Here is a 24,202-nt window from a genome sequence, read left to right as displayed (position 1 = left end):
AGCTGGCTGTAAGATTCTGGGACGGGAATGGGGGGAAGGTGACGGGACTCACAATCGAAACTATGCATCAAGTCCAAGAGTCTTTATTTCATGAACAAAACTACTTCTGTAAAGAGAGACGAGGCTGAATGGGCCCCTTTCTAGGTGGCCACAGTTCAAGGCTGGTGAGAGAGGGCGAGGTTGGGCTGGGGCAGGAGTGCATTACAGGGACGGGGGACCCCAGGTCCAGCCGGAGGAAGCGGGAGGGGAAATGATGCTGGGGAGGGGGAGTCGGCGTGGGTCCCAGAACCCCCTGCCCCAAACTGCTCCAGCCCATCATCGCGACCCCTGCCGCCAGGCAGGGAGGAGGCGGGGAGGGGCTGGCCCCAGAAGTGCGTGTCTGAAGCGGCCAATGTGTGCAAATCAGCAAGGAGGAGGGGTGCGGGGCCGCTGCCCCCACCTCACCGCCCCCCTCCCCAAACAGGCAGCAGAAGCAGGGTGGGGGCAGCGGCAGTATTGCTTTACCCATCATGCATGGCGGTGCGCAGCCGGAGGGGCAGGAGCTGGAGGAGGCGAAAGTGGGGGTGCGAGCCAAGCCCCCTGCCCCCTCCCACCCCAGCGGCTCCGTCGGCAGGACTCTGAGGCTTTCTGGGGCCCAGGAGTGGCCACCCCCACACTGGGGGCAGGCGGTGCCTGGAGAGTCCCCATTAGGGCTGGCTCTTCCTTGAGGCGGGGCCCAGGGCCTGAAGGGGAGCAAGAGAGGGGGAATTAGGGACCTGGGGGACTTCGGCCCCTCCCAATCCCCTTCCCCTCTGCCTGCCCATCCACCTTACCAGGGCTATTCGGCCACCTGGACGCCCGTGCAGTTCTCTTTGCTTTCGGAGGTGATGGCCAGGTATTCCGAGCTGTGGGGGAAAGGCCAGGTATACAGTGACCCCATCATCAGACCGACCCAACCCCCAGGGGATGAGGGAAGGTAGCAGTCTCCACCCCAGGAACACAGGGCTCCTTAGTTAGAGAGAGAAGGAGTCTGTGGGTGGACTCCTCAGGGTCTTTGAGGAATCTGGCTGGGAGCCTGGGCTCCTGAGTTAGAGGGAGGAAGGGGCTCGGTCTGACAACCCCATCCTGTGTCTGACAGGGAGCGCTCCCCTCTGGGTAGTACTAAGAGATGGCGCCCTGGGCCGCTCCGCTGCCTCCTCCCCGCCCCGGGCTCCGGAGTTCCTCTCTGGCAAGTGTGATGGTGCCCTGGGTGCCCTCCCGCCTCCCAGCCACTCTACTCACGCGTTCTCTTGTGCAGCAGTCTCCGTGGCGGCAGCGATCTTCTTGTAGCAGTAAATCATCTCTGCCACGAGCCATATGGTCAACACCACAATGAGCACATACATCATGATCTCAGACACGATGGATGCCATGTCTCTGTTGGCTGCAGGGGCCAGGCAGGGTTAAGGGGGTAGCCCAGGCTGCATGACAGCCTGAGTGTGCTGTGAGCTTGGACAAGTGGCTCAACCTCCCTGGGCCTGGTGTATGCACTGTGATTATTAATACCCAGCCTTGGGTAGGCCTGGTGGGGGTCACCCTCAACCTATCTCCCTGTGTAACTCGAGGGCACATCTGTGTCATTCTGGAGGCCCTCAGCACAGTGCCTAAAAGCCTTAGCTCTGCAACCAGAAGGCTCAGGTTCAGAGGCTGGCTCTGCCACTGGCCAGCTGTGTGACCTTGCGCAAGTGACTCAATGTCTCTAGGCCTCTGTTTCTTCAATTGTAAAATGAATACCTCCTTCATCAGAGTGCTGTGAGAATTAAATATGCTTTAAAATCCTTAGAATAGTGCTTGATCTATAATAGCACTCAATGAAGGTTCAGTTTTATTAGTATTATTATTATTGTTCTAACTGGAGCAGTAAAGCCTAATGGTTAACAGCCAGGGCTCTAGGGCCAGACTGCCAGGGTTCGAATCCCGGCTCTGCCTCTTACTAGCTGTGTGACCTCAGGCAAAGGACTGCACCTCTCTGAGCCTCTGTAAAATGGAGATGGGAACACTCAGACCCTCTCACAGGGTTGCTGGAGAGGAAATGAGTTAACATCCGTAACATGCTTGGAGGAGCACGCAGCCAGCACTGCTGAAGTTTTGGCTATTTTCCGGAAACCCTACATCCTCTCTACAGCACTGGCCCTGCCAATTGCCAGCTTCTTCTCCTTGAGCCTAAATTTAAACTGTAAAGGGAACGCGTTCAGCCAGGGGACCAGAGTCAAAAGCCACTCTGGTGTCCTCGGCTGGATTTCCTAGGTGTCCATCCCACATCTCTGGCCCCCTCCTAGATGGCTGAGATCCCATTTTCCCTGCTGTCCTCAAATGGCCTCCCTCTGCTGTGAGTGGGGCACTTTCTTTGGCTCCACCCTGTGCAGATGGCACCAGTGCTTTCTGGGCCAGAGTGAGGGAGGGAGCGGGGCTGGATGCTCCCCCTGCCTGCCCTGCCCCAGCTTCCCTTTGGGAGGAGCTGAGATAGGGTTTCCTTCTCATTCCTTCCTTCCTTCATTCATTTTTTTCAACAGACTTTATTTTTTTAAGAGACAGGGTCTTGCTCTATTGCCCAGACTGGAGTGCAGTGATGCAATCATAGCTCACTGCAGCCTGGAACTCCTGAGCTCAAGCAATCCTCCTGCCTCAGCCTCCTGAGTAGCAGAGACTACAAGTGTGCATCACCAGGCCAGGTGAATTTTTTTCCTTTTTTTTTTTGGTAGAGATGAGGTCTCACTGTGTTGCCCAGGCTGGTCTTGAACTCCTGGCCTCAAGAAATCTTCCCACCTCTGCCTCCCAAAGTGCTGGGGTGACAGGCATGAACCACTGCACCTGGCCTCCACAGACATTATTAATGTGTCTCATGTAGTGGGCGCCTGCTGTCAGTCAAGCTCTGTGCTAAATTCTTTATCCAACCATCTCCTTGATGCCTCGGAAAGCCTCAAGGACGAGCACATCCTGGCTGCCCATAGTGGCTGGTCTCAGGAACCACTCTGAGCTGGATGCACACCGGATAAAGCCCCGTCATCGGAATTCTTGCCCCCACTCCTGGAACTCAGTGCCCAAACGGATTTAGGTAACACGGCATCTCACAGGCAGCCCGCAGATCTGAAGGCCAGCCACAACTCTGCAGGCCAGATTTCTCACCCGCCTCAGACGCTGCTGTGCCTCAAGACATTTTCCACTCATGTTGTGTGGATCCAAAATAGTATTACTGTCCCCATGGGTCCCTATCTGCCTGCTCCTACCACAAGTGGGCAGCCCCTAGCAGCTTCCCAGCATCTTCTTCACCTCTTCCAGGTCAGTGAAGTTCTCACCACCATGACCCGTCGCCTCCACCTATGGAAATGGCATGGCTCATTCCTCAGGGGTCATTACCAGGAGGCAATATAGGTCGAAGGGCAATACTGAAACTGCAGCGAGATGGTGGATAAAAATAATAAAAAGGTCAGTGTGGTGGCTCATACATGTCATTCCAGCACTCTGGGAGGCCAAGGTGGGTGAATCACTGGAGGCCAGGAGTACGAGACCAGCCTGGTCTACATAGCGAAACCCTGTCTCTATTAAAAATACAAAAGAATTAGCTGGGCATGGTGGCACTCGCCTGTAATCCCAGCTACTTCGGAGGCTGAGGCAGGAGAATCGCTTGAACCCGGGAGGTGGAGGCTGCAGTGAGCCAAGATCGTGCCACTGCACTCCAACCTGGGCGACAGAGGAGACTCTCACTCAAAATAATAATAATAATAATACGCCAGGCATGGTAACTCACGCCTGTAATCACAGCACTTTGGGAGGCTGAGGTGGGTGGATCACCTGAGGTCAGGAGTTCAAGACCAGCCTGGCCAACATGGTAAAACCCCGTCTCTACTACAAGTACAAAAATTAGCTGGGCATGGTGGCGTGCACCTGTAATCCCACCTACTTGGGAGGCTGAGGCAGAAGAATTGCTTGAGCCCGGGAGGTGCAGTGAGCCGACATTGTGCCACTGCACTCCAGCCTGCCTGGGTGACAGAGCGAGACTTCATTGCAAAAGTAATAACAATAAGGAATGGCAGGCAGTGCTAACAAATACAGTAATATTGTGGTATTGTGGGTAATGAAAAAATACAGTAGCACAGTGAGTCGTGTTAAAAATACTGTAGTATCAGGGGTAATGATGAATATAGTATAGGATAGAATGGCATGTTTTTAAATGCTACAATAGGATTGATTTTTAAAATACTATAGCATAGCATCGTGGATAATAAAAATACCCGCCATGGTGGGGAATGTTAAAAATACTCTAGTATGATGGATTATAATAAAAATACTGTAGGCCAGGCGTGGAGACTCACTCCTGTAATCTCAGCACTTACGGCAGCTAAGGAGGGAAGATTGTTTGAGGCCAAGAGTTCGAGGCCATCCTGGGCAACATAGCAAGATCCAGTCGCTACAAAAAAAAAAAAAAAATAGCCGGGTGTAGTAGCTCACACCTGTAGTCCCAGCTACTTGGGAGGCTCAAGCAGAAGGATCGCTGGATTTTGGGAGTTCGAGGCTGCAGTGGGGTCCCAGCCTGGGCAACAGAGCAAGACTTGGTCTCTCTTTAACAAAAAACAAAAAACGGTTGTGTTTGGCAATATTATGATAGCATAATATATTGTGTAATATAAAATATACTATAGTGGGTAATATAAAATACTATAATATAGTGGATAATGTTTAAAAGGCAATACTACATATGGTGGATAAAAAACACTAGAACTGGGTGGATAATGCAGAAAACACAAACTCTGCAGGGCCAACATAAGGAACTGCATACGATGGTAAATGCTGGTAAAAACACGGGCTCTGGGATGTAGTGTGATACAGTGGACAATCCTAAAACAGAGAGGCTCAGGCCAGGCGCAGTGGCTCACGCCTGTAATCCCAGCACCTTGGGAGGCCAAGGCAGGTGGATCATTACCTAAGGTCAGGAATTCAAGACCAGCCTGGCCAATGTGGGGAAACCCCATATCTACTAAAAATACAAAAATTAGCTGGGCTTGGTGGCACATGCCTGTAATCCCAGCTACTTGGGAGGCTGAAGCAGGAGAATCACTTGAACCCGGGAGGCGGAAGTTGCAGTGGGCCGAGATCACGCCATTGCACTCCAGCCTGGGCAACAAGAGCAAAACTCCGTCTCAAAAAATAAAAATTTAAATTAAAAAAAAAAAAAAAGAGGCTCTACTGGGTCATGGCGTACAGAGGACACAACACCCTGGCCAACTGCCAAACAACAAGATGGAAAGAACCTGGGTGGCTGAACAGTGCCCTGGAGCCTCCCACCCTCTCCCCATCTCACCTCTGCAGATTTGCAAGAGCAGTAACACAGGTTTTGTAAAGCCCCAGTACCGCGGGCATCTTTGTCACAGCAACTCCGCGGGTGGGGCTCCATCGTCCATGTCTGCGGGTGACCCCCACCCCCCAGCATCGTGACAAACACCAGAGTGGCTCAGACATGTCTGCTGAATTGCATTCTGCTACACTAATTTGACAATAAACGTAAAAATGCTAATTATAAAAAGAAACCCACAGGCTCTGGCTGATCACAGAGTACAGTGAATCATACCAAGAACAGAAACACAGTCACCCAAGCTCCTCTGGATTCAAGTCCAGCTCCCAATCACATGACCTTGGCCACATAACCTTCCCTCCCTGAGCCTTGGTTTTCTCATCTGTAAAATGGGGATAGGAAGAGCCCCTACCCCAGAGGGTGGGGAGAGGATTCACTAAGGGACTCCGTGTAAGGCACTGAGGCCAGGACCCGTCTCACGGAAAAGACGGGCAGCGCGTGTTGCCCATGAGGATGTGTGTGCCGTGGCCCTGAGAGACCTTCGTGCCACAGCTTGTAGCTGCTTCAAAGCCTGGGCTGTCTCCCCGACTCTAAGCCAGTGGCCACAGGGCCCTGGACAATTGCAATTGATGCTGAGCAGAAGATGGATCAGAGAAGGGGCAGGCCTCCCTCAAAAAAGGGGTCCAGGGTGGCTGAGGCAAAATGATGAGACGTTCGAAAGCGCTGTAGACCCTTGCTGCTCAGAGGGTGGGCCCCACAACTGTGGCCCCTCACTGCCTCACCTGAGAGCTTTAGAAAGGACCCCTGGGCCCGCCCCAGAGGTATTGAGTGAGACTCTGCAGGCCAGCGCGGCTCCCCCGGGGCAGGAGTGCAGAGGGGTGTGCGGAACTCTGCTCTAGGTGGCACGTTCTCTTGCCTCATCATGACAGAGGGCAGCAGGGCTGAACTACTCAAACAATAAGAACCGCCACCCTCGCCACCACCTGCAAGGCTCTGCTGGAAGCCGGGCATGTGCCTGCAGCTGCTCAATCCTCATGATCCCCATGACGGAAGAATGGCTCAAACCACACCCCGAGAAACACATCGGATTATTATCCTGGGCGAGCCCAGGACAACCCTTTGGCTCAGAGACAGAAGGCACCTGCCAGAGGTCATACAGCACAGGTGACAGAGTTGGGTTCTACACCCGGAGTGTCTGTGGGGGAGAGGCATGCTTTGACCTCTCCGTGGGCTGGAGGGAAACAGAGGCCAGAGCTGGAGCGGGCGAGAGGGGCTGCTCCCCTCCCCCCCAGCCTGCTGCTGTGGGCGGTTGGCTGACCAGGCACAGAGCCAGCCTGTCCTGTCCGCTACCTGCCATCTGTCCCTCCATCTGGCTCACCAGTGGGTGACAGTAAAGGGGCAGGCAGCGCCCGACTCACCTTTGTCCACTACCTCAATGTGGATCTTCTTGACGACGCTGGTGTTGTGCTCGTAGTTTTCGAAGAAGAGCAGGCGGTAGACGTGGCACTCGTAGTCGCCTGAGTGGTTGTAGGTGACGTTGGTGATGAAGATAGACAGATCCTGCAGGTCTTTGGTGCCCCGGCTGCCATTCCACACCACGCGGCCCTCGAAGCGTTCGTCCTCCTCAAGCTGCAACACCTCATTCTCATAGCGCAGGATCTAGGGGTAGCCAGGGAGGGGAAGGTGTCACTGCCTGGGCCTCTCTTCCCTCACCTGACCCTGATTCTGTCCCCTGCCCTGACACCCACAGACACAGATGGCACACAGATGGGCTCAGATGCCTTGACCTCAGGCAGGGAGGGCACAGGGGTGGGGGGCTAGGATCATGCCTGGAGTCATCCAGACCCCGCTTTTGCCTCTAGCCGAGATGCACACGCGCGCACACACGTTCCTCAGTCATCCTCCCAAGCCCCATCTGGCCTCTAGGCCATCATTCTCTGCAGTTCTTTCCCAGCCACCAGACACACTCCTCCAGCAGAGACAGGGCAGCCTGATTCCAGCAGCTGGAGACCCCAACTCTCCAGCACATCATAGAAGTTTATGGTTCCCTCACCGATATGTAATGCAAAATACACACATATTTTAAAGGAGGTTAAAAAAAAAAGTTCTATCTTCCTTCCGTAATGCCTATCAGAGACATTGTTTGCTGGTGCCAAATAAGTCCATTGACATTTATTTCATGCCAACCATGTGCCAGGTGCGTCAATGCATTCAGTCCTCACACAAATCTATGGGCTAGAGACCACCGCCATCCCGTCTTTACCGAGGAGGAAACTGACTTTCAGAGAGGCTCACTGACTTGGCCAAGGTCACCAGCTGGCCACTGGTGGAGCCAGAATCTGAATCCAGGTCAGCAATCACAGCATATTATTAAACAAATAAGCCCCCTCCCTGAGATCCAGCCCCACCGCCTCCCACTCGTGGACCCCTGCCCTCCCATGCCCATGCCCGTGCCCGGCACCCGCACACCTTGACAAACTCCTCAGTGCCCTTCTGGCGGAAGGTCCACTCGGTGAAGGTCTCAGCGTTGGTCTCGCTGCGGCGCTTGCAGGAGATGCAAAGAATTTTGAAGGTCATCCCATACACGGCCTCGGTCTCCGAGTCCACCTCCACGCAGCCCCCGCAGGCTGAGGACACTGTGGGGACAGCAGGCTCAGGTCAGGCAGAGGCACCCATTGCCCTACGCAATGCCAGACCCCTCAGAAACCATCTGTTCCCCGCTCAATGATTACCAGCAGACAGGACTGGATGCCAGGCTGAGCCCTGTCACTCACTGCGTGACCTCAGCAAGTCATTCATCTCTGAGTCTCAGTTTCCCTCTCTCTTGTTGAAAGAAATGGTCCTTTGCTTCCAGCAATGGCTGGGTCCATTTTCATACATTAGGTAGGGCCTTGTACATGGGAGACCCCATAAGTGGGACTGTCAGCGTTGCCAGTAACTCAGACTTTTTGCTACCCGAGTGCCCCTTCCTCAGAAGTCCCTTGCTGGAGGAACCCAAGCATCTAGGTGGTAGAATGAGAATTCCAGCTAAGTTAGAAGTTTAAGGTGGCAGTCATTTTCACCATTAAATTGCAAAACCAGCTAGTTCCAGGAGAAATGGGTTGGGAGAAAAGAAGGTCTGGGGGTGGAGGATTGTGGGGAGGCGGGCACTGAAACCGGGGCTGACCCACACTCAGCCCCTCTCCCCAGCCCCACAAGCCCCTTTGTGAGCCATCCCCTCCCCATCCTCTCCTGCCTCCATCGTCCCCTCTTCCCCAGGCTCCTCGCCTCTAGAGCTCTTCCCACCCCAAACCCATCCACTACTCAAAGCTTTCCTGAGCTCTCTCCTGCCCCAGGGCTTTTGCACCCCACTGAATTCCAGTCTTAGAATTCCTTCTCTTACCTGGCACCTCCTTTCTGCCTCCCAGCACTCTGTAGCTAACGCTGTGTCTCTTCTGCTGCAGCCCCGTGCTGTCCTTGTCTCCTGATCCTCAGGACTTCTCATCCATCCGCCTCCCCTGCGGTACCTTTCAGACTCCCTGAGGGCCTCTGTCTCAGTTCCTCCTATCTTTGTCCCTCTCAGGGGTCTCTCTGAAGGTCCCTCCACTTTTTGTCCACTCTCTGGGCTCAGAAGGAGACCTCTCCTAATCTCTTCCCACCTTTCCATGTCTATCCCTTTTCAAACTCCATGCCAGATTCTCTCCCAGTGTTCACGGGCACCCCCATCTCCCTCTTCTCTCCATCTCCTTCCGCCTTTCTCAAGTTTCCCTTTCTCCATCGCGCTCAGTCTCTTAACTCTCTCTCTCTCTCTCTCTCTCTCCAATACCCCCCTCTCTGTCTCCGTCTCCCCCTTGACCCCCATGTCCCCAGCCTCCCAGCGGACCACTCCGGTGCGCTCCGAGTCCTTCTCTGTCTCTCGCCCCCTTCCTCCCGTCTTCATCTCTCCCTGTCCCTCCGTCTCTCCCGTCCCAGTCTCCGGGCGCCGCCTTCCCCCCACCCCCCTCCCGCGGCTGTGGGTGTCACATTGCAGCCTGCGGGGCTCCGGGAGCAGCTGACTCCGCGTTTCCTCGCCCCCGGCTGGGCGCCTGCAGCCGCGAGGCTGTGCCAGCTCGGCCCCCCCGCCCCGCTGGAGCCCACCCTCACCTCCACTGCCCTCCCCAAGCCCGGCTCCCGCGCGCACAACTTCTGAAGCTGACTTGGCGGGGCCCGGGGATGGGCCGGGGGTGGCCCTAGCGCGGCTGCCCCGAGTCCCGAGCGCCACTCCTGCCGCCCCGCCAGTGCCCCCGCGGTGCCCCCGGCCGCTCGCCACCCCCCGCGCACTCACCCAGTGCCGCGCCGACCACTAAGGCCAGCAGCCTCCCCATGGCTGCGCGGCGCGTGCTGCGCCCCCCTCTCGGGCCGCCGGTATTAATAGCGGGTCGAGAGGCGGCGGGACCCGGCGGCGGTTAGAATGTCCCCGGGAGCGCGCGGGCGCAGCAGCTGCGGCTCTGGGACCGGCGAGGGGGGGAGGAGGGGGGGCGCGGCCCCCCCGCTCCAGTTACCGCCGGGGGCCCAGCCCCGGGACCCGGCGTCCGGGCATCCCCGCCGCGCGGGCGGCGGCCGCTGCTCGGGCTGCTGCGCTGGCGCGCGCAGCCGGGCACATCCGCTAGGTGCACCGACCCCGGTCCCGCTCCGGCTCGGGCGCGCTCGGGCGCGGACCGCGGTCTCCTGCGCACTGCAGCGGCGGCGGCGGCGGCGGCGGCGGCGGCGGCGGCGGCGGCCTAGGGAGGGAGGAGGGAGGAGAGGGAGGGGGCGGGATGAATCACCACGGGGGGAGGGCGCGGCCGCCCAGCCTTTGCCGCAGCGGCCCGGGAGGCGCCCGCTGCACCGGCCTCTCCGGGTGGCGCAGGGACCGCGACTTCTGGGAACGGGGAGGGTGGTCTGGGTGTCTCCGACCCCGCTGGGGCTCTGAGGACCACCCCACCACCTTCCCAGGGAGTCTGGAAAGGTCACCCCCAGAATCACAGGAGGACTTAGAGCGCAGTTTGGGGGCCGGGTTTCCGACTTCAAATGATGGAGGTCATTCTCAGGAGTTCGAGAGGGCGAACCTCCCAGTTATCTCCCCTGAGCCCTGATATCCAGGCCTGGGGGTCAACGTGCAGGGACCCCAAGTAGGCATTAGAGCAGGGTAGGGGGCCGTCAGGCTAGGACTACAGCTACAATCCAGACCTCACCCAAGCAGGCGGGGCACCCTGGAGAGAAGCAGCCCCGGGAATATGGAGGTGCTGTTTCAGGAGGAGGACCCCTTCATGATCCCCTGCACCCCTTTATGTCCCTGATGTCACCTTCTACCCCTCTTTCCTCCCACTCCACTCTGGCTGTTCAGGTCCTCCTGCTGTTCCCAACACAGGGAACCCATTCCTGCCTCAGGGCCTTGGCCCCAGCTCTCCCCTCTGCCCCTGCTCTCCCCCCTTTCCCCCCCCCCCCCGGGCTTCCATGGCTCCAATGTCACCTTCGTCAGGTCTTCTGTGTCCCTTCAGGGTAAACTGCCTCCCCCGCTCCTAACTTGACCTCCTTTACTCTTGTTGAGTGTTTTCCACAGCAGCCTCATTACCTGACATTATGTTCTTCCTCTTTTTTTTTTTTTTTTTTTTTTTTGAGACAGGGTCTGGCTCTGTCGCCCAGGCTGGAGTGCAGTGGCCAATCTCGTCTCACTGCAACCTCCGCCTCCCGGGTTCAAGCGATTCTCCTGCCGCAACCTCCCGAGTAGCTGGGAGTACAGGTGTGCACCATCATGCCTGGCTAATTTTTTTATTTTTTAGTAGAGACAGAGTTTCACCATGTTGACCATGCTGGGATTACAGGTGTGAGCCGCTCCCCCCGCCCCCGCCATCCCAGCACTTTGGGAAGCCAAGGCGGGGGGGTGGGCAGGTCACCTGAGGGCAGGAGTTCGAGACCAGCCTGACCAGCATGGTGAAACCCCGTCTCTACTAAAAATACAAAAAAATTAGCCGGGAGTGGTGGTGGGCGCCTGTAATCCCAGTTACTCGGGAGGCTGAGGAAGAAGAATCGCTTGAACCCGGGAGGCAGAGGTTTGCAGTAAGCCAAGATCATGTCACTGCACTCCAGCCTGGGCAACAAGAGCGAAACTCCATCTCAAAAAAAAGGCCGGGAGCAGTGGCTCACGCTTGTAATTCCAGCATTCTGGGAGGCCGAGGTGGACGGATCACGAGGTCAAGAGATCGAGACCATCCTGGCCAACATAGTGAAACTCCATCTCTACTAAAAATACAAAAATTAGCTGGGCGTGGTTGCGCATGCCTGTAGTCCCAGCTACTCGGGAGGCTGAGGCAGGAGAATCGCTTGAACCCGGGAGGCAGAGGTGGCAGTGAGCCGAGATCACGCCACTGCACTCCAGCCTCGTGACAGAGTGAGATTCCATGTAAACAAAAAAACAAAAAACAAGCAAAAAAAATCTCCCAGGTGAGGCTACTGTCTTGTGTACCACCATGTCTCTTGCACCTTGAACTGTTCCTGGCACATTGCAGGTACTCAATCAACATTTGTCAAACAAATAAATGAATGCCAATGTTCACTAAGTCCTTGGGATTTGCAGAACCCACTTCTACTGCCCCAAACCTTCAGCAAGTTCTATTATCTCCATTTTACAGATGAAGAAACCGAGGCTGGGAGAGGGCCGTGCCCTTGCCCAGAGTCATGTAGCTGGCCTAGGATGGATGTGAAATCCTGCCCCAGCAGTGGTGAGTGGCCTGTCCTACCAGTAGGTTCTGCCAAATGGAGAGAATGGAGGTGGGAGTTCTGGGCTGTCAGGACCAGGGTGGGAGTGAGACTCTCGGCTGAAGGGTCACTACCCAGATCCTAGACTCCAATTCCGGGTGGGGTAAGGTCTCAGAATCCCCCTGGCCCAGCCCTGCCAGGCAAGAGGAGCCAGGGTGTGGGGCAGGACCATGGCAGAGGGGCAGGGAGCCAGGGACATCCGACACCTCTGTGGTCTAGACTTTTACGCCAGCACCTCCTGAGCTGTGAAATTCCCCTGCAGAGAATAACCCTCTTGCTGTTCCGGGCCCTTCCACTGGTGGGGGATGGTAGGTGACGGCACAGTGAGGACAGGCCTCAGCACTGGACAGGAGGCACCTCGCAGCCCTATAAGCTATGTTCAGTGAGCACCTACTATGTATGGGCTTGGTGCTGTTCTAAGCATTCTAAGCACTTTACTAACATTAGCTCATTTAACTCTTCCTATAGGTGATATTATTATTATACCCATGTTACAGATATAGAAGACTGAGGCTCTGCGTGGGTACCTTGCCATGATCACACAGCTAGAGCATAGGAGAAGCTGGCTTTGCCTCCTATGCCACTCCTGATCCACTCTCCAATCCCTCCTCCAGTCCCCTGCTCCAAGCCATCAGTTACGATGATTCTTATAGCCGGGGGTGTGACATGCCAAAGGTGTCTCCACCCCACACACTCCCTCTGGAACCAGGACAAGGTTTGCATGAGGTGGACCTGGGTTCTTTGTGGACCAGGGACTTTGCCTCCAAGCTCATTTCCTCATCTGTAAAACAGGAATCCAACCAAAGTCAGCCTGAATGGGCTGTGGTGGGGTCCTGAGGGGGTTAGGACCTTGCATGTAAATGTGGAGACCCCAGGGGTCAGGCCTGGAGTCTGCCTCCCTGCTGGGTAGCCTCGGGCGTGTACATCTTTGTCTCCGCCCCATGGAATCACTGTGAGAATAAAATGAACATCAGATCTTGGCACAGAGCTGGGTACGTACGTACTTGGTACTCACTACATGAGTTACTTTTTTCCCTCTATTTTTATGCAATAAGTGTAACATTTATTGAATACTTACTCCATTCCATCTGTGCCAGGCCCTGTTATAAGTAGCCACATTTATGAACTCCTTGAACCTATAATAGTGGTTCTCAAAGTGTGGTCTGGGGCTGGGCATGGTGGCTCACACCTGAAATCCCAACACTTTGGGAAGCTGAGGCGGGAGGATCGCTGGAGGCCAGGAGTTCAAGACCGGCCTGGGCAACATAGTGAGATCCCATCTCCAAACAGAAATAAAAAATTAGCCGGGCATGGTGGCTTACACCTGTAGTCCCACCTACTCAGAAGGCTGAGGTGGGAGGATGGCTTAAGCACAGGAGGTCGAAGCTGCTGTGAGCCATGTTTGTGCCACTGCACTCCAGCCTGGGCAACAGAGACCCTAACTTGAAACAAACAAAAAAACAAAGTGTCGTCTGGGATGGCACCATGAGCATCTCCTGGGAACTCATTATAAAGGCAGAATCCCAGCCCTGCCCCAGACCTACTGAACCAGAAATTTGGAGGGAGGGGCCTACAGTCTGTTTTTCATCAAGCCCTCCAGGAGATTCTAATGCAGCTCAAGTTTGAGAACCACTCCCTTCTAACAATCCTGAGAGACAGGTACTGCCATTCTACCCATTGCACAGGAAAGGGTACTGGAGCTCCAAGGGGTTGACCTGCTGCAGTTACACCACTGCTAGGAAGCAGGATTTGAACTCCGGCTACCAGAGTCTGTCCTCGGAGTTCCTGGGTTGACCTCAGATGATGTAAAGCTTGTGTAAGATGCTGGGGGATTTCCAGATCGTTTCAGTGACTATGGCCCGGGAACACAGACAGACGTCCCCTCCCCACCACGGCAGGATCTGAGTGCAACAGGAGGCTCCCACCCACTCCCAAGGCCCCAGAGGCACAGGCACAGCCACAGCCATTTCTGACCCTTTATTGGGGCACTGTTGGCCCCAAATAAATATAATACATTAAACCCAGAGCTGAGGGAAACGTGCACCCCAGGAGGCGCCCCCCACAACCTCAGCCGGGCAAAATAAGTTAGTGGGGGGCCTGCCAGAGGCCGGGCCAGCTCCCTGGTCTAAAGTGCATCTCGGTTCCGTGGCCCCCACGTCTGCACAGCCCCTGGTTGGGCTGTCGGGAGGGGTGGGTGGGAGATGCCTGGCGCTCACACCGTGCCAGCAGTGGCCGCCGAGGCTCTGTGTGTCCATCTGTCCATGTGGGGGAACAGCTGCATGGCCAGGGTCCTCAGGAAAAGCTGTCATCAGGCCGGGGCTGGGTGTCAAAGGGAGGGTCTGAGACTGTGATGCCTTGGTGCAGCTTCTCCAGCGAGAATTTCATCTGCGGGGAGGAGGTGAGCAGGGTCGGGGGTGAACGCTGGAGGCTGGGGGGTGATGTCGCCCACCCCATCCTGCCATTGAGAAACTGAGGACAGTCTAGAGGCCATACTGCCCCACCCCAGCGTCCCTTGGTGAAAAGAGCACAGCCACACTGCACCCAGTTTAACTTCTCAGAGGCAGCAGCGGAAGGGGCTTAGTGTGTGCCTGGGACCTCGATGGCCTGGGTTCAAATCCCGGCTCTGCTGCTTGTTACCTCAGTTAACCTCAGGCAAGTCCCGTAACCACCCTGAGCCAAAATCCCCTCATTTGAAATACGGGTCTGTAACACATCTGCTCCACGGGATTATTTCAGGCTTCTGAGGAGCACTGAGAACCCGGTGTACACTAAGTGCTCAGCACATGTTAGCTGTCACCATTACCCACTCTGTGACCTCGGGCAAGCTCCTGAGCTCCTCGAACCTCTGGGTGCCTCATATCGCCTACCTACGTATAAAACCGGGATAACGGCCGGACACAGTGCCTCGTGCCTGTAATCTCAGCACTTTGGGAGGCTGAGACTGGTGGATCACTTAAGGTCAGGAGTTCAAGACTAGCCTGGCCAACATGGTGAAACCCTGTCTCTACTAAAAATACAAAAATTAGCCAGGTGTGGTGGCGGGTGCCTGTAATCCCAGCTACTTGGGAAGCTGAGGCATGAGAATCGCTTTAACCTGGAAGGCAGAGGTCGCACCACTGCATGCCAGCCTGGGTGACAGATCGAGACTGTCTCAAAAAAACTGGGATAACAAGAGCATCTTACTCAAAGGCTGGCTGTGGGGATAAAGCAGTCATGCTTAAAACTTAGGACAGCCCGGCTGCAGGTAAGTGCTCAGTCTACATCTACTGTGAGCAGCAATCTGTGACGTCAACTCTGCATCCTTGGCAGTTTGAGAGAGAGGAAAATGATAAAAATTTAACTCAGGGCCAGGCATGGTGGATCACACCTGCAATCCTAGGACTTTGGGAGGCTGAGGCGGGAGGATTGCCTGAGGCCAGGAGTTTGAGACCAGCCTGGGCAACATGGTGAGACTGGTCTCTACAAAAAATTTTAAAATTGGCCAGGCGTGGTGGTGGATGCCTATAGTCCCAGCTACTCAGGAGGCTGAGGCAGGAGGATCACTTGAGCCAGGAGTTCGAGGCAGTGATGAGCCATGATTGTGCCACTGCACTCCAGCCGGGGCAACAGAATGAGATCCTGTCTCAAAAGAATAAAATAAAATAACGCAGGATGGGGGGCCCTGCCCACCCTCTCTATGACTGATGGGGCCTCAGCTTTCATCCCCTCCCCACCCCGTCCTGCCCCGCCCTTTCCAGTGTGAGCCTCTCCCAAGCTTGATTTCGGGGGGGAATGAGACCCCTAAAGATGAGCCTTCTGATATGGAAGGGTCCGACGAGACAAGATTTTCACAGTCACCCACAACTTCCCTAACACTTGTTCTGACCCACCGCAACTGCTGGCCTGACACTTGCTCTGACACACCGCAACTGCTGGCCTGAGTCTACTGGGGCCTGAGGGCATTGCCATGTGATGACATCACATTTATTGGGCATCTGCTTTGTCCCTGGCACTAGGCTCACACTCAGGACAGCCAGCCCACATCCAGTGTTTCCTGCAGGCCTGGCACCACTCCCAATGTCAACTTGTCTCATCCTCACAACAGTCTTTGAGGTAGCATCAGTCATTATTCTGTGCACAGAGGAGGCCACGGCCACCATAGCAAAATCACTTGCATGAGGTCACACACCGGAATTGGAACCTGATTGTCTGAGTAGACATTGTCCCTGAACTACACTGGGTGTCTGGGTCCACACCGTTTCGGAGATGAGACCTCAGGTCCTTTGGAGAGTCTCTCCCCTTCAGACCCTTAGTTACCCCAGAGGGGGGTAGTGGGTAGAGGGACCACACCTGGCCTGCCCTGGCTGCTGTGATGTGTCAGGGGTGGGCCTGGGACCCCGGCAGCCAATGAGAGTAAGCTCTGTGGTCCCGTTGGGGGAAAAGGGTGGCCTCCAATGAAGCCAACCCTGGAGATGGGCACAGGGCAGAGTGGGCACGAGAGACTGACTCTTATTGCCATTGAGTGACCGAACCCGGCTGTGCCTAATGTGAGACGCCTCTGGACTTTTCTCCAGGACGTGAGCCAATCAGTTCTTTCTTCCATCCATGCTTCCATGCTTTCCCGGGCAATGCTGTGGGGTGGGGACTCTGAGTGGCCTCCTCATTTTACAGAGGAGGACACTGAGACCCGAAGAGGGGAAGTGCCTGCCGCATGGTGGGGTTTCAACACAGGACCCTGCAGCCCTGCAGCCCCCAGCCCTGCCCGAGTGGCGCCTCCTACCTCGTCCAGGAGCTCCACGGAGGCCCGCAGGATCTGCCTCCACTTGTGCACCTCCACGCTGTGGAATTGCTTCTGCAGCGCCAGGATCTCGGCCCACTCTGTGGCCGTCTGGGGGAACTTGCTGTGGGGATGGCAGGCCTGAGCAGGGCCTTGGCCTCCCCCGATGTGCCCAAGCCCCCCCATTTCCCCAGGCTACCCACTCACCCCTTGGCCAGGGCCAGGCTGTGCCAGGACTCAAAGGTGTGGGCTGTCCTTTCCAGGGACCAGAGACGGTAGAAGAGCAGGACGTTGAGGGCGATGAGGATGATAAGGCTGGGGACAGGGGTCAGAGGTCAGGATTCCTGGGGTCTAGATGCTCTGAACCCCCCCATACAACTACACCTTGTAGGGACACCTCTATCCCCCATTGCAGAGGAGGAGAATGAGGCTCAGAGAGGGTGAGAGAAATGCCTAGGGTTGCACAGTCTATAGCAGGAAAGTCAGGGTTCAAATCCAGGTCTGTCTGATGCCCATACCCTTGACTGCCATGCCAGGCCACCTCCTTGGGGGAGCTGGGGGTCGTGGGGTGGGGAGAAGAGGCTGCAGCAGGGGTGGGGTGCAGGGAGGGGAGGGCAGGGGGAGGACTCAGGACCCTACCTCACACAGATCCTGCAGCAGCAGCAGTGAGGGGAGACAGAGAGATGAGCGTCACCTGGCCTGGCCCCGCCACCCCCAGCCCTCCTCACCCTGGGCAGCTCTTGGCTGAGTGCACTACACCCCCTCACTGGATGAGAGCCGAGAGCTGAGGCTCAGAGGCTGAGCATGTAGCCGGCCTGACCCTCACCTCCCAGGGTCTTCTCAACCCCGGGATCCTGCTTCTGTTTCCTCCCAGCGTCCTGCCTGCCAACTCCTACAGGCTTCTGGGCAGGAGTGTGGGTTCTCCCTGCCCAAGCCCTTAGCCTATGCGGTCTCCACTCTCTCAGGACGCCCATCCTGACTGCCCCCTGTGGCCTGGGAGGAAGCTGCCGCTGGCCTCCCAGGGCTTCCCCACTCCCAGCCCTGACTCCTCTGCCCATACCTCCCCCATCCCAGCCTGGATCACTCTGGTCTGGTGTGAGGTCTATCTTTTCCTCAAGGTCACTGCTGTGCCCTCAGCATCGCCCAGCTTAGGGGTGGGCACAGAGAACATAATGTGCATAAATGACCTCATTTGTTAGGCACACCTCTCCCTGTGCACCTAATTCCAGACTCCTTGTGTGCCTGCTCCTCCAGAAAGCCCCCCTTGATCCTTGGGTGAGGTCAGGCCCCTCTGATCTCCCATAGCCCCCCCGGGCTCTGCTGTTCTAGCAGGGAAGGCTTCTCCATGACAAACCGGCACATCCCAAACATCGCCTCGTCTAATCCTTGCTGTGAGCAAACCCACACTCCCACTTAAGCAGGGAGCTCAAAGAGGCCACACACTTGCCCAAGGTCACACAGCCAGGAGGCAGGTTCAGGCCTGTGTGGCCACTGCTCCTGTCTCTTACTCACACAATGCTGATGAGAACCAGGGCACTGGGGATGCCTGCCCCGGGGCCCTGGTCCACAGACGGTTCGGAGAAGCGGGAGCTGAGGGAGCCTGCAGGAGAGCGGCTTGGAGTCAGATGGCCCAGTCCAGGACCCCCGATCCTCCGCCTACCCCAACCCGGCCCCAACGGAACGCACCCGAGGTGTGCATGCCGGCCCGGGCACAGGGGTCAGGATCTGGGTGCTGGGGCCCATCCCCGTGAGCCCGCCAGCTCAGGGGCCGCTTCCGCCGCCGCAGGCCGGATAGCAAGCCCCGGGCATCCTTCCCGCCTTCCTCCAGAGACAGCTTCTCAGCCTTGGCGAGCTCTCGCTCTGCGTAAAAGAGAGGGGGCTCTGGATGTCCATACCTGGCCAGGCCATCCCCCAACCTGCGCCCCGGCTGGCCTTCTGTCCCTACCCAGATGGTGGAAATAGTCTTCAATGCCGCTCCACGAGTTCTTCTCAATGAGCGACTTCACCAGGCTCCACGGCTGCTTTCGGTAGCGGATCTCAGAGGACACTCTGGGGTTGGGAGATCAGGGGAAGGAGGTAAGGGTCTGACTCCAGCCCTGGCTGCCCCGTCCCCCAAGCTGAGTTCTTTCCTTCCCCTAATTCAGAGAGGGCACCTTGTCACTCACAGACAAAACAGATAGGTTCCCTACCCCCCATGGCTTCCCTGGATATCCCATACACCACCCCGCCCAGCCCAAATGCCAGCCAACTCAGCCCTCGGTCCTTCTCCACCTATGCCCACTACCTGGGCAATGCTCCCGATGGCCTGAGCCCTGTCCACTCACAGACTGACATCTTAGCCAGACCATGCCCCTGAACCTCTTCCATTCAGCTGCTGCACCCCAGCTCCACATGGGCTCAGCTCAACATAGACAGATCAGTCCCAAACTGACCTCCTGGTCTTTCCCCAAACCCATGCCTCCCTGCCGCCCCCATCTGGGTCAAGGGCAGCTCCAACGTTGTAGTGATTTGGGCCAAATGCCTCGGGGTATTCCTTGAGCTCTCTTTCCCTCACCGCCACATCCAATCTCTCAGCAAATCTTGTCAGCTAAACCTACAAAATCTCTCCAGAATCTAAACTCTTCCCCCTCCATTTCCCCACCCTGATTCAGCCTCCGTCCCCTCCAACCTGGATGTCCCAGCAGCCTCCTCCCCGGCCTCCCTGGTCCTGTACCTGTCTTTGCAGTCTGTTCCCACCAGAACAGAGGGAGCGAGAAGGAGCCTGGCACCACCTGAGTCAGGTCAGCGCCCTCCTGGCTCAGAGCCCTTGCCTGGTTGCACCTCACTCCAGGCAAAGTCAAGTCTTCACCATGAGCCACATCTGGTTCACCTTTTTCTTTTTTTTTTTTGAGACAGGGTCTTGCTCTGCCACCCAGGCTGAAGTGCAACGGTGTGATCATGGCTCACTGAAATCTCCACCATGTCTGGCTAATTTTTTAACTTGTTTTTTTGTTTGTTTGTTTGTTTTTTTGAGACAGAGTTTCACTCTGTCACCCAGGCTGAAGTGCAGTGGCCGGATCTCGGCTCACTGCAACCTTCACCTCCTAGGTTCAAGGGATTACAGACGTGCACCACCACCCCCGACTAATTTTTGTATTTTTAGTAGAGATGGGGTTTCACCATGTTGGCCAGGCTGGTCTCGAACTCCTGACCTCAAGTGATCCGCCCGCCTCAGCCTCCCAAATTGCTGGGATTACAGGCGTAAGCCACTGCGCCTGGCCCCTGGCTAATTAAAAAAAATTTTTTTTTGTAGAGACAGGGCCTCTGTACGTTACCCAGGCTACTCTTGATCTCCTGGGCTCAAGTGATACTCCTGCCTCAGTCTCCCAAAGTGCTGGGATTACAGGTGTGAGCCACTGTGCTGGGCCCCCGGTTCACCACTTTTTTTTTTTTTTTTTTTTTTTTTTTTTTTTTTTTTTTTTTTTTTGAGACGGAGTCTTTCTCTGTCCCCCAGGCTGGAGTGCAGTGGCGCGATCTCGGCTCACCGCAACCTCCACCTCCTGGATTCACGCCATTCTCCTGCCTCAGCCTCCCGAGTAGCTGGGACCACAGGCGCCCACCAACATGCCCGGCTAATTTTTTTTGTATTTTTTAGTAGAGACGGGGTTTCACCGTGTTAGCCAGGATGGTCTCGATCTCCTGACCTCGTGATCCACCCGCCTTGGCCTCCCAAAGTGCTGGGATTACAGGCTTGAGCCACCGCGCCCCGCCCACCACTTTAATCTCAGCTCCTACTCACTCAATCTTACTCCACTCCAGCCAATGCCCACAACCCTGCCTCAGGGCTTTGCACCTGCTGTCCCAAATGAGTTGCTCTCAGCTCCTTCAGGTTCTTGGTGAAACATTTCTTACCCAGCGGGCCCTTCCCTGACCAGCGTGTCGGGTGTAAAAGCCTCCACGCTCTGCTTCTTTAGCCTGCCATGTTTTCCTCATTTTTCTCCACAGGCCTAACTGCCAGTGAATGTTCTGCAGATTTTCCTGATTATTTCTCTACTGTCCAATTCCCCACTAGACTATGAGCTCCCTGAGAGAGGTGATATTGCCTGGCTTTGCTGTATCCTCCGAGTCTTGAGGCTCAAACACCCTCTGTAGATGGGAGGAGCCATCCCAGGGCCACTCTTCCTCTACCCTCCACTATTCGGAGGACAAGGGCCTCAGGAACCCCACGCTTCTGTTCCTACACCAGGGTGGGAACCAAGGCTCTGCTGTTGACTTGAGGAGTGGACAGGAGGCCCTGGGGCCACCAGGGCATCGGGTGGAGGGGTCCAGCCACCACTCACCGGAGCCGCGCCTTGTTCCGGGCCAGACCCAGGATGCAGTAGCGGTGGGCAGTGTAGAAGTAGTCCTGGTAGGGGATGCCCTGCGTCAGCACCTCGGAGTCCACCACACACCCGCCGGCCTGGGGGCCGCGCCGGAACAGCGTCTGCAGGGACAGAGCCGGAGGAGTCAGAGCCACCCCACACACCCAGCTGCCCCACCCACCCGGCTGCCCCACCTGGCCCACCTGTGTCTCCACCACGGAGGCGCTCTTGGGGCCCAGTGGGTTGCTGATGGGGATGGTGTACGTCAGCACCCGGCGCTGGTGGCACTTGCTGTCCCCGCTCCAGGGGCTCAGGGTCACATCTAGGGGAGGGAGGAGCAGCATGAGGAGGCCACACCCCAGTCATTTGCCCACAGGCCGCAGGAGACTCAGCCTTCTGGGAGGTCTCTCTGGGGACTTGTCCCAATCCCCACCACTCCTCTGTGTCCCCACCTTCCTTCCAGGAGCCTAAAACCTTAGCTGTTGGGGTAGGGCCATCACATCCACTGCTGCAGCCTCAGTTTCCCCCTCTGCACCCATCCTGGCTTCTGCCCTGAGCATTGGACCTGCAATCTTTTGAACACCTTCCCCTGGAAGGTCCCTGGACCCCTTGAACCCACCGAGCTCCACACAGCCTCAGCACCTCCCCAAACCTGCTGCATCTCCCAGGCCCCCACTCAGGGGTGGCCCAGGGTCCCCCAGGCTCCCACTGGAGCGGTAGGCCTTGCCCTGGACACCCCCTAGTCAGACCCCTAAATGGTTACCTACACTGTGTGTTCACCAAACCTACTGAGCGTCACTCCTGGTTCAGCCCATCTTTGCCTGCCCAGTGCCCCTCCCAGCCTTCCCTTGAGTGTCTGGCCTCAGTCTCCCCATCTGGTCCAGGGGCATCTTGTTAAAGCCAAGCCTGACTCTGTCCCTTCTCTGCCTAGAACACTCCATGGCTCCCCAGTACCCCTAGAACAGAGTCTGAGTTTGGTATAGTTTGGATATTTGTCCCCACCCAAATCCCATGTTGAATTGTAATCCCTAATGCTGGAGGTAGGGCCTGGTGAGAGGTGTTTGGATCATGGGGGCAGATCCCTCATGGTTTGCTGCTGTCTTCATGATAGTGAGTTCTTCCGAAATCTGGTCATTTAAGTGTGTCGCACCTCCCCTCCACTCTCTCTCACTTGCTCCCCCTTTGCCTTCCACCATGATCAAAAGCTCCCTGAGGCAGCCGGGCATGGTGGCTCACGCCTGTAATCCCAGCACCTTGGGAAATTTGGGAGGCCGAGGCAGGAGGATCACCTGAGGTCAAGAGTTTGAAACCAGCCTGGCCAACATGGTGAAACCCCGTCTCTACTAAAAATATAAAAATTAGCTGGGCGTGGTGGTGGGCGCCTGTAATCCTGGCTATTCAGGAGGCTGAGGCAGGAGAATGGCTTGAACCCAGGAGGCAGAGGCTACAGTGACCCAAGATCGTGCTACTGCCTTCCAGCTGGGGCGACAGCAAGACCCTGACTCAAAAATGAATAAATAAATAAATACGTGTTATAATGTCCACTCTGTCAGGCCTATGCAGGGCTTGGAGGCCAGTGGGAGACCAGGATAGATGAACTCCTGTCCTTAGCACCCAGAATCTCTTGAGAACAACAGGAAATATCTATAAATAAAAACCACACACTACCGGCATGGTGTGAGTTAAGGGCAGAGGCTGTGAGTATCTGGGGGTATCTGGGATCTGAGGAAGGTAAGGGAAGGCTGCCAGGAGGATGTGAAATCAAAACCAAGGCCTGAAGGAGGAACTGAGGAAGGAAGGGGGTGGGGGCGGAGGAGCCCAGGAGGCCGGTGTGGTACCAGTAAAGGCCCTGAGGCTTGAGGCCAATATTGGGAGAAGTCCCCTGAGGCTGGGATGGGGCAGCCTGGTATGGAGAGGGGCAGCCACAGCACTGGGTGAGGCTGAAGGGTTGACATGAGACCAGCCAAGGAACTTAGGAGGCTACGAAAGAGATTCAAGCAGGGGAGGAGCGTGTCAGATGGGAGTTTCTCTGTTTCTTTTTCTGTGTTGATGAGACATGTAGTATCCCCTGCGGTCAGGAAGATGGTGCCTTGTGTTGGGGGGCTACAAGGCCCCCAAAACTATGCTTATGTCCTAAAAGGGCTGGCGTGTCAGGCTGAGGAGCTCTCTATTAGGCCGTTCTTACGTTACTATAAATACCTAAGGCTCAGTAACTTAAAAGAGGTTTAATGGGTTCACAGTTCCACAGGCTGTACAGGAAGCATGATGCCGGCATCTGCTCGGCTTCTGGGGAGGCCTCAGGAGCTTTTTTTTTTTTTTAATGGAGTCTCTCTCTGTCACCCAGGCTGAAGTGCAGTGGCATGATCTTGGCTCACTGCAACTTCCACCTCCTGGGTTCAAGCAATTCTCTCGCCTAAGCCTCCAGAGTAGCTGGAATTACAGGTGTGCAGCATCATGCTCAGCTAATTTTTTTTTTATTTTTGTAAAGACTGAGTCTCATTATGTTGCCCAGGCTCGTCTCCAACTTCTGGGCTGATGTGATCTTCCCACCTTGGCCTTCCTCCCGCTTTTTTTTTTTTTTTTGAGACAGAGTCTCGCTCTGTTGCCCAGGCTGGAGTGCAACGGCACGATCTTGGCTCACTGCAACCTCTGCCTCCCGAGTTCAAGTGATTCTCCTGCCTCAGCCTCCTGAGTAGCTGGGATTACAGGTGCCCGCCACCATGCCTGGCTAATTTTTTTGTATTTTTAGTGGAGATGGGGTTTTGCCATGTTGGCCAGGCTGGTCTCAAACTCCTGACCTCAGGTGATCCACCTGCCTCGGCCTCCCAAAGTGCTGGGATTATAAGCGTGAGCCACTGCGCCCAGCACCCCACCCCCAGCCCCCGTTTTTTTGAGACAGAGTTTCGCTGTGTCGCCCAGGCTGGAGTGCAGTGTGATCTCAGCTCACTGCATCCTCCGCTTCCGAGGTTCAAGCAATTCTCCCACTTCAGCCTCCCAAGTAGCTGGGACTAAAGGCGTGCGCCACCACACCTAGCTGATTTT

The 24,202-nt window shown here is 56.1% G+C and overlaps 2 protein-coding genes across 10 annotated transcripts in view; both read right to left on the bottom strand.

Moving 5' to 3' along the window:
• Positions 1–67: 67 nt before the first annotated feature.
• On the bottom strand, positions 68–10,026 carry SCN1B (sodium voltage-gated channel beta subunit 1). 4 transcript variants are annotated; one of them, XM_032170455.1, is made up of 6 exons: positions 9,612–10,026; positions 7,778–7,944; positions 6,727–6,967; positions 1,261–1,402; positions 813–884; positions 68–722 (listed from the first exon to the last, which is right to left on the bottom strand). In XM_032170455.1, exons 1-5 carry the CDS (start codon positions 9,649–9,651, stop codon positions 818–820), a joined length of 657 nt encoding a protein of 218 aa, XP_032026346.1. In that variant the 5' UTR covers positions 9,652–10,026; the 3' UTR covers positions 68–722; positions 813–817. The 4 variants fall into 4 exon arrangements, with proteins under 4 accessions (XP_032026346.1, XP_032026347.1, XP_058281379.1 ...); XM_032170456.2 differs by lacking the exon at positions 9,612–10,026 and adding an exon at positions 8,691–9,183; XM_058425396.1 differs by lacking the exons at positions 68–722; positions 813–884; positions 1,261–1,402 and adding an exon at positions 1,409–4,426.
• Positions 10,027–14,028: 4,002 nt separating this feature from the next.
• The window catches only part of GRAMD1A (GRAM domain containing 1A), a 32,293-nt gene continuing 22,119 nt past the window's right edge, over positions 14,029–24,202 (bottom strand). For all 6 annotated transcript variants that reach the window (XM_058424805.1, XM_058424806.1, XM_058424804.1 and 3 more), the window contains 8 exons: positions 21,364–21,482; positions 21,140–21,282; positions 18,766–18,869; positions 18,507–18,680; positions 18,333–18,420; positions 17,028–17,135; positions 16,824–16,944; positions 14,029–14,449 (listed from right to left, as the gene is read on the bottom strand). In XM_058424805.1, the coding sequence (XP_058280788.1) occupies positions 14,357–14,449; positions 16,824–16,944; positions 17,028–17,135; positions 18,333–18,420; positions 18,507–18,680; positions 18,766–18,869; positions 21,140–21,282; positions 21,364–21,482 (950 nt within the window). In that variant the 3' untranslated portion in view covers positions 14,029–14,356. The remainder of the gene's footprint in view (positions 14,450–16,823; positions 16,945–17,027; positions 17,136–18,332; positions 18,421–18,506; positions 18,681–18,765; positions 18,870–21,139; positions 21,283–21,363; positions 21,483–24,202) is intronic.

Source organism: Hylobates moloch, unplaced genomic scaffold, assembly GCF_009828535.3.
Source record: "Hylobates moloch isolate HMO894 unplaced genomic scaffold, HMol_V3 SCAFFOLD_12, whole genome shotgun sequence".
NCBI classification, from domain to species: Eukaryota; Metazoa; Chordata; class Mammalia; order Primates; family Hylobatidae; genus Hylobates; species Hylobates moloch.
The sequence above is the reverse complement of the archived record's forward strand: the minus strand, read 5'-3'. Positions and strand labels throughout refer to the sequence as shown.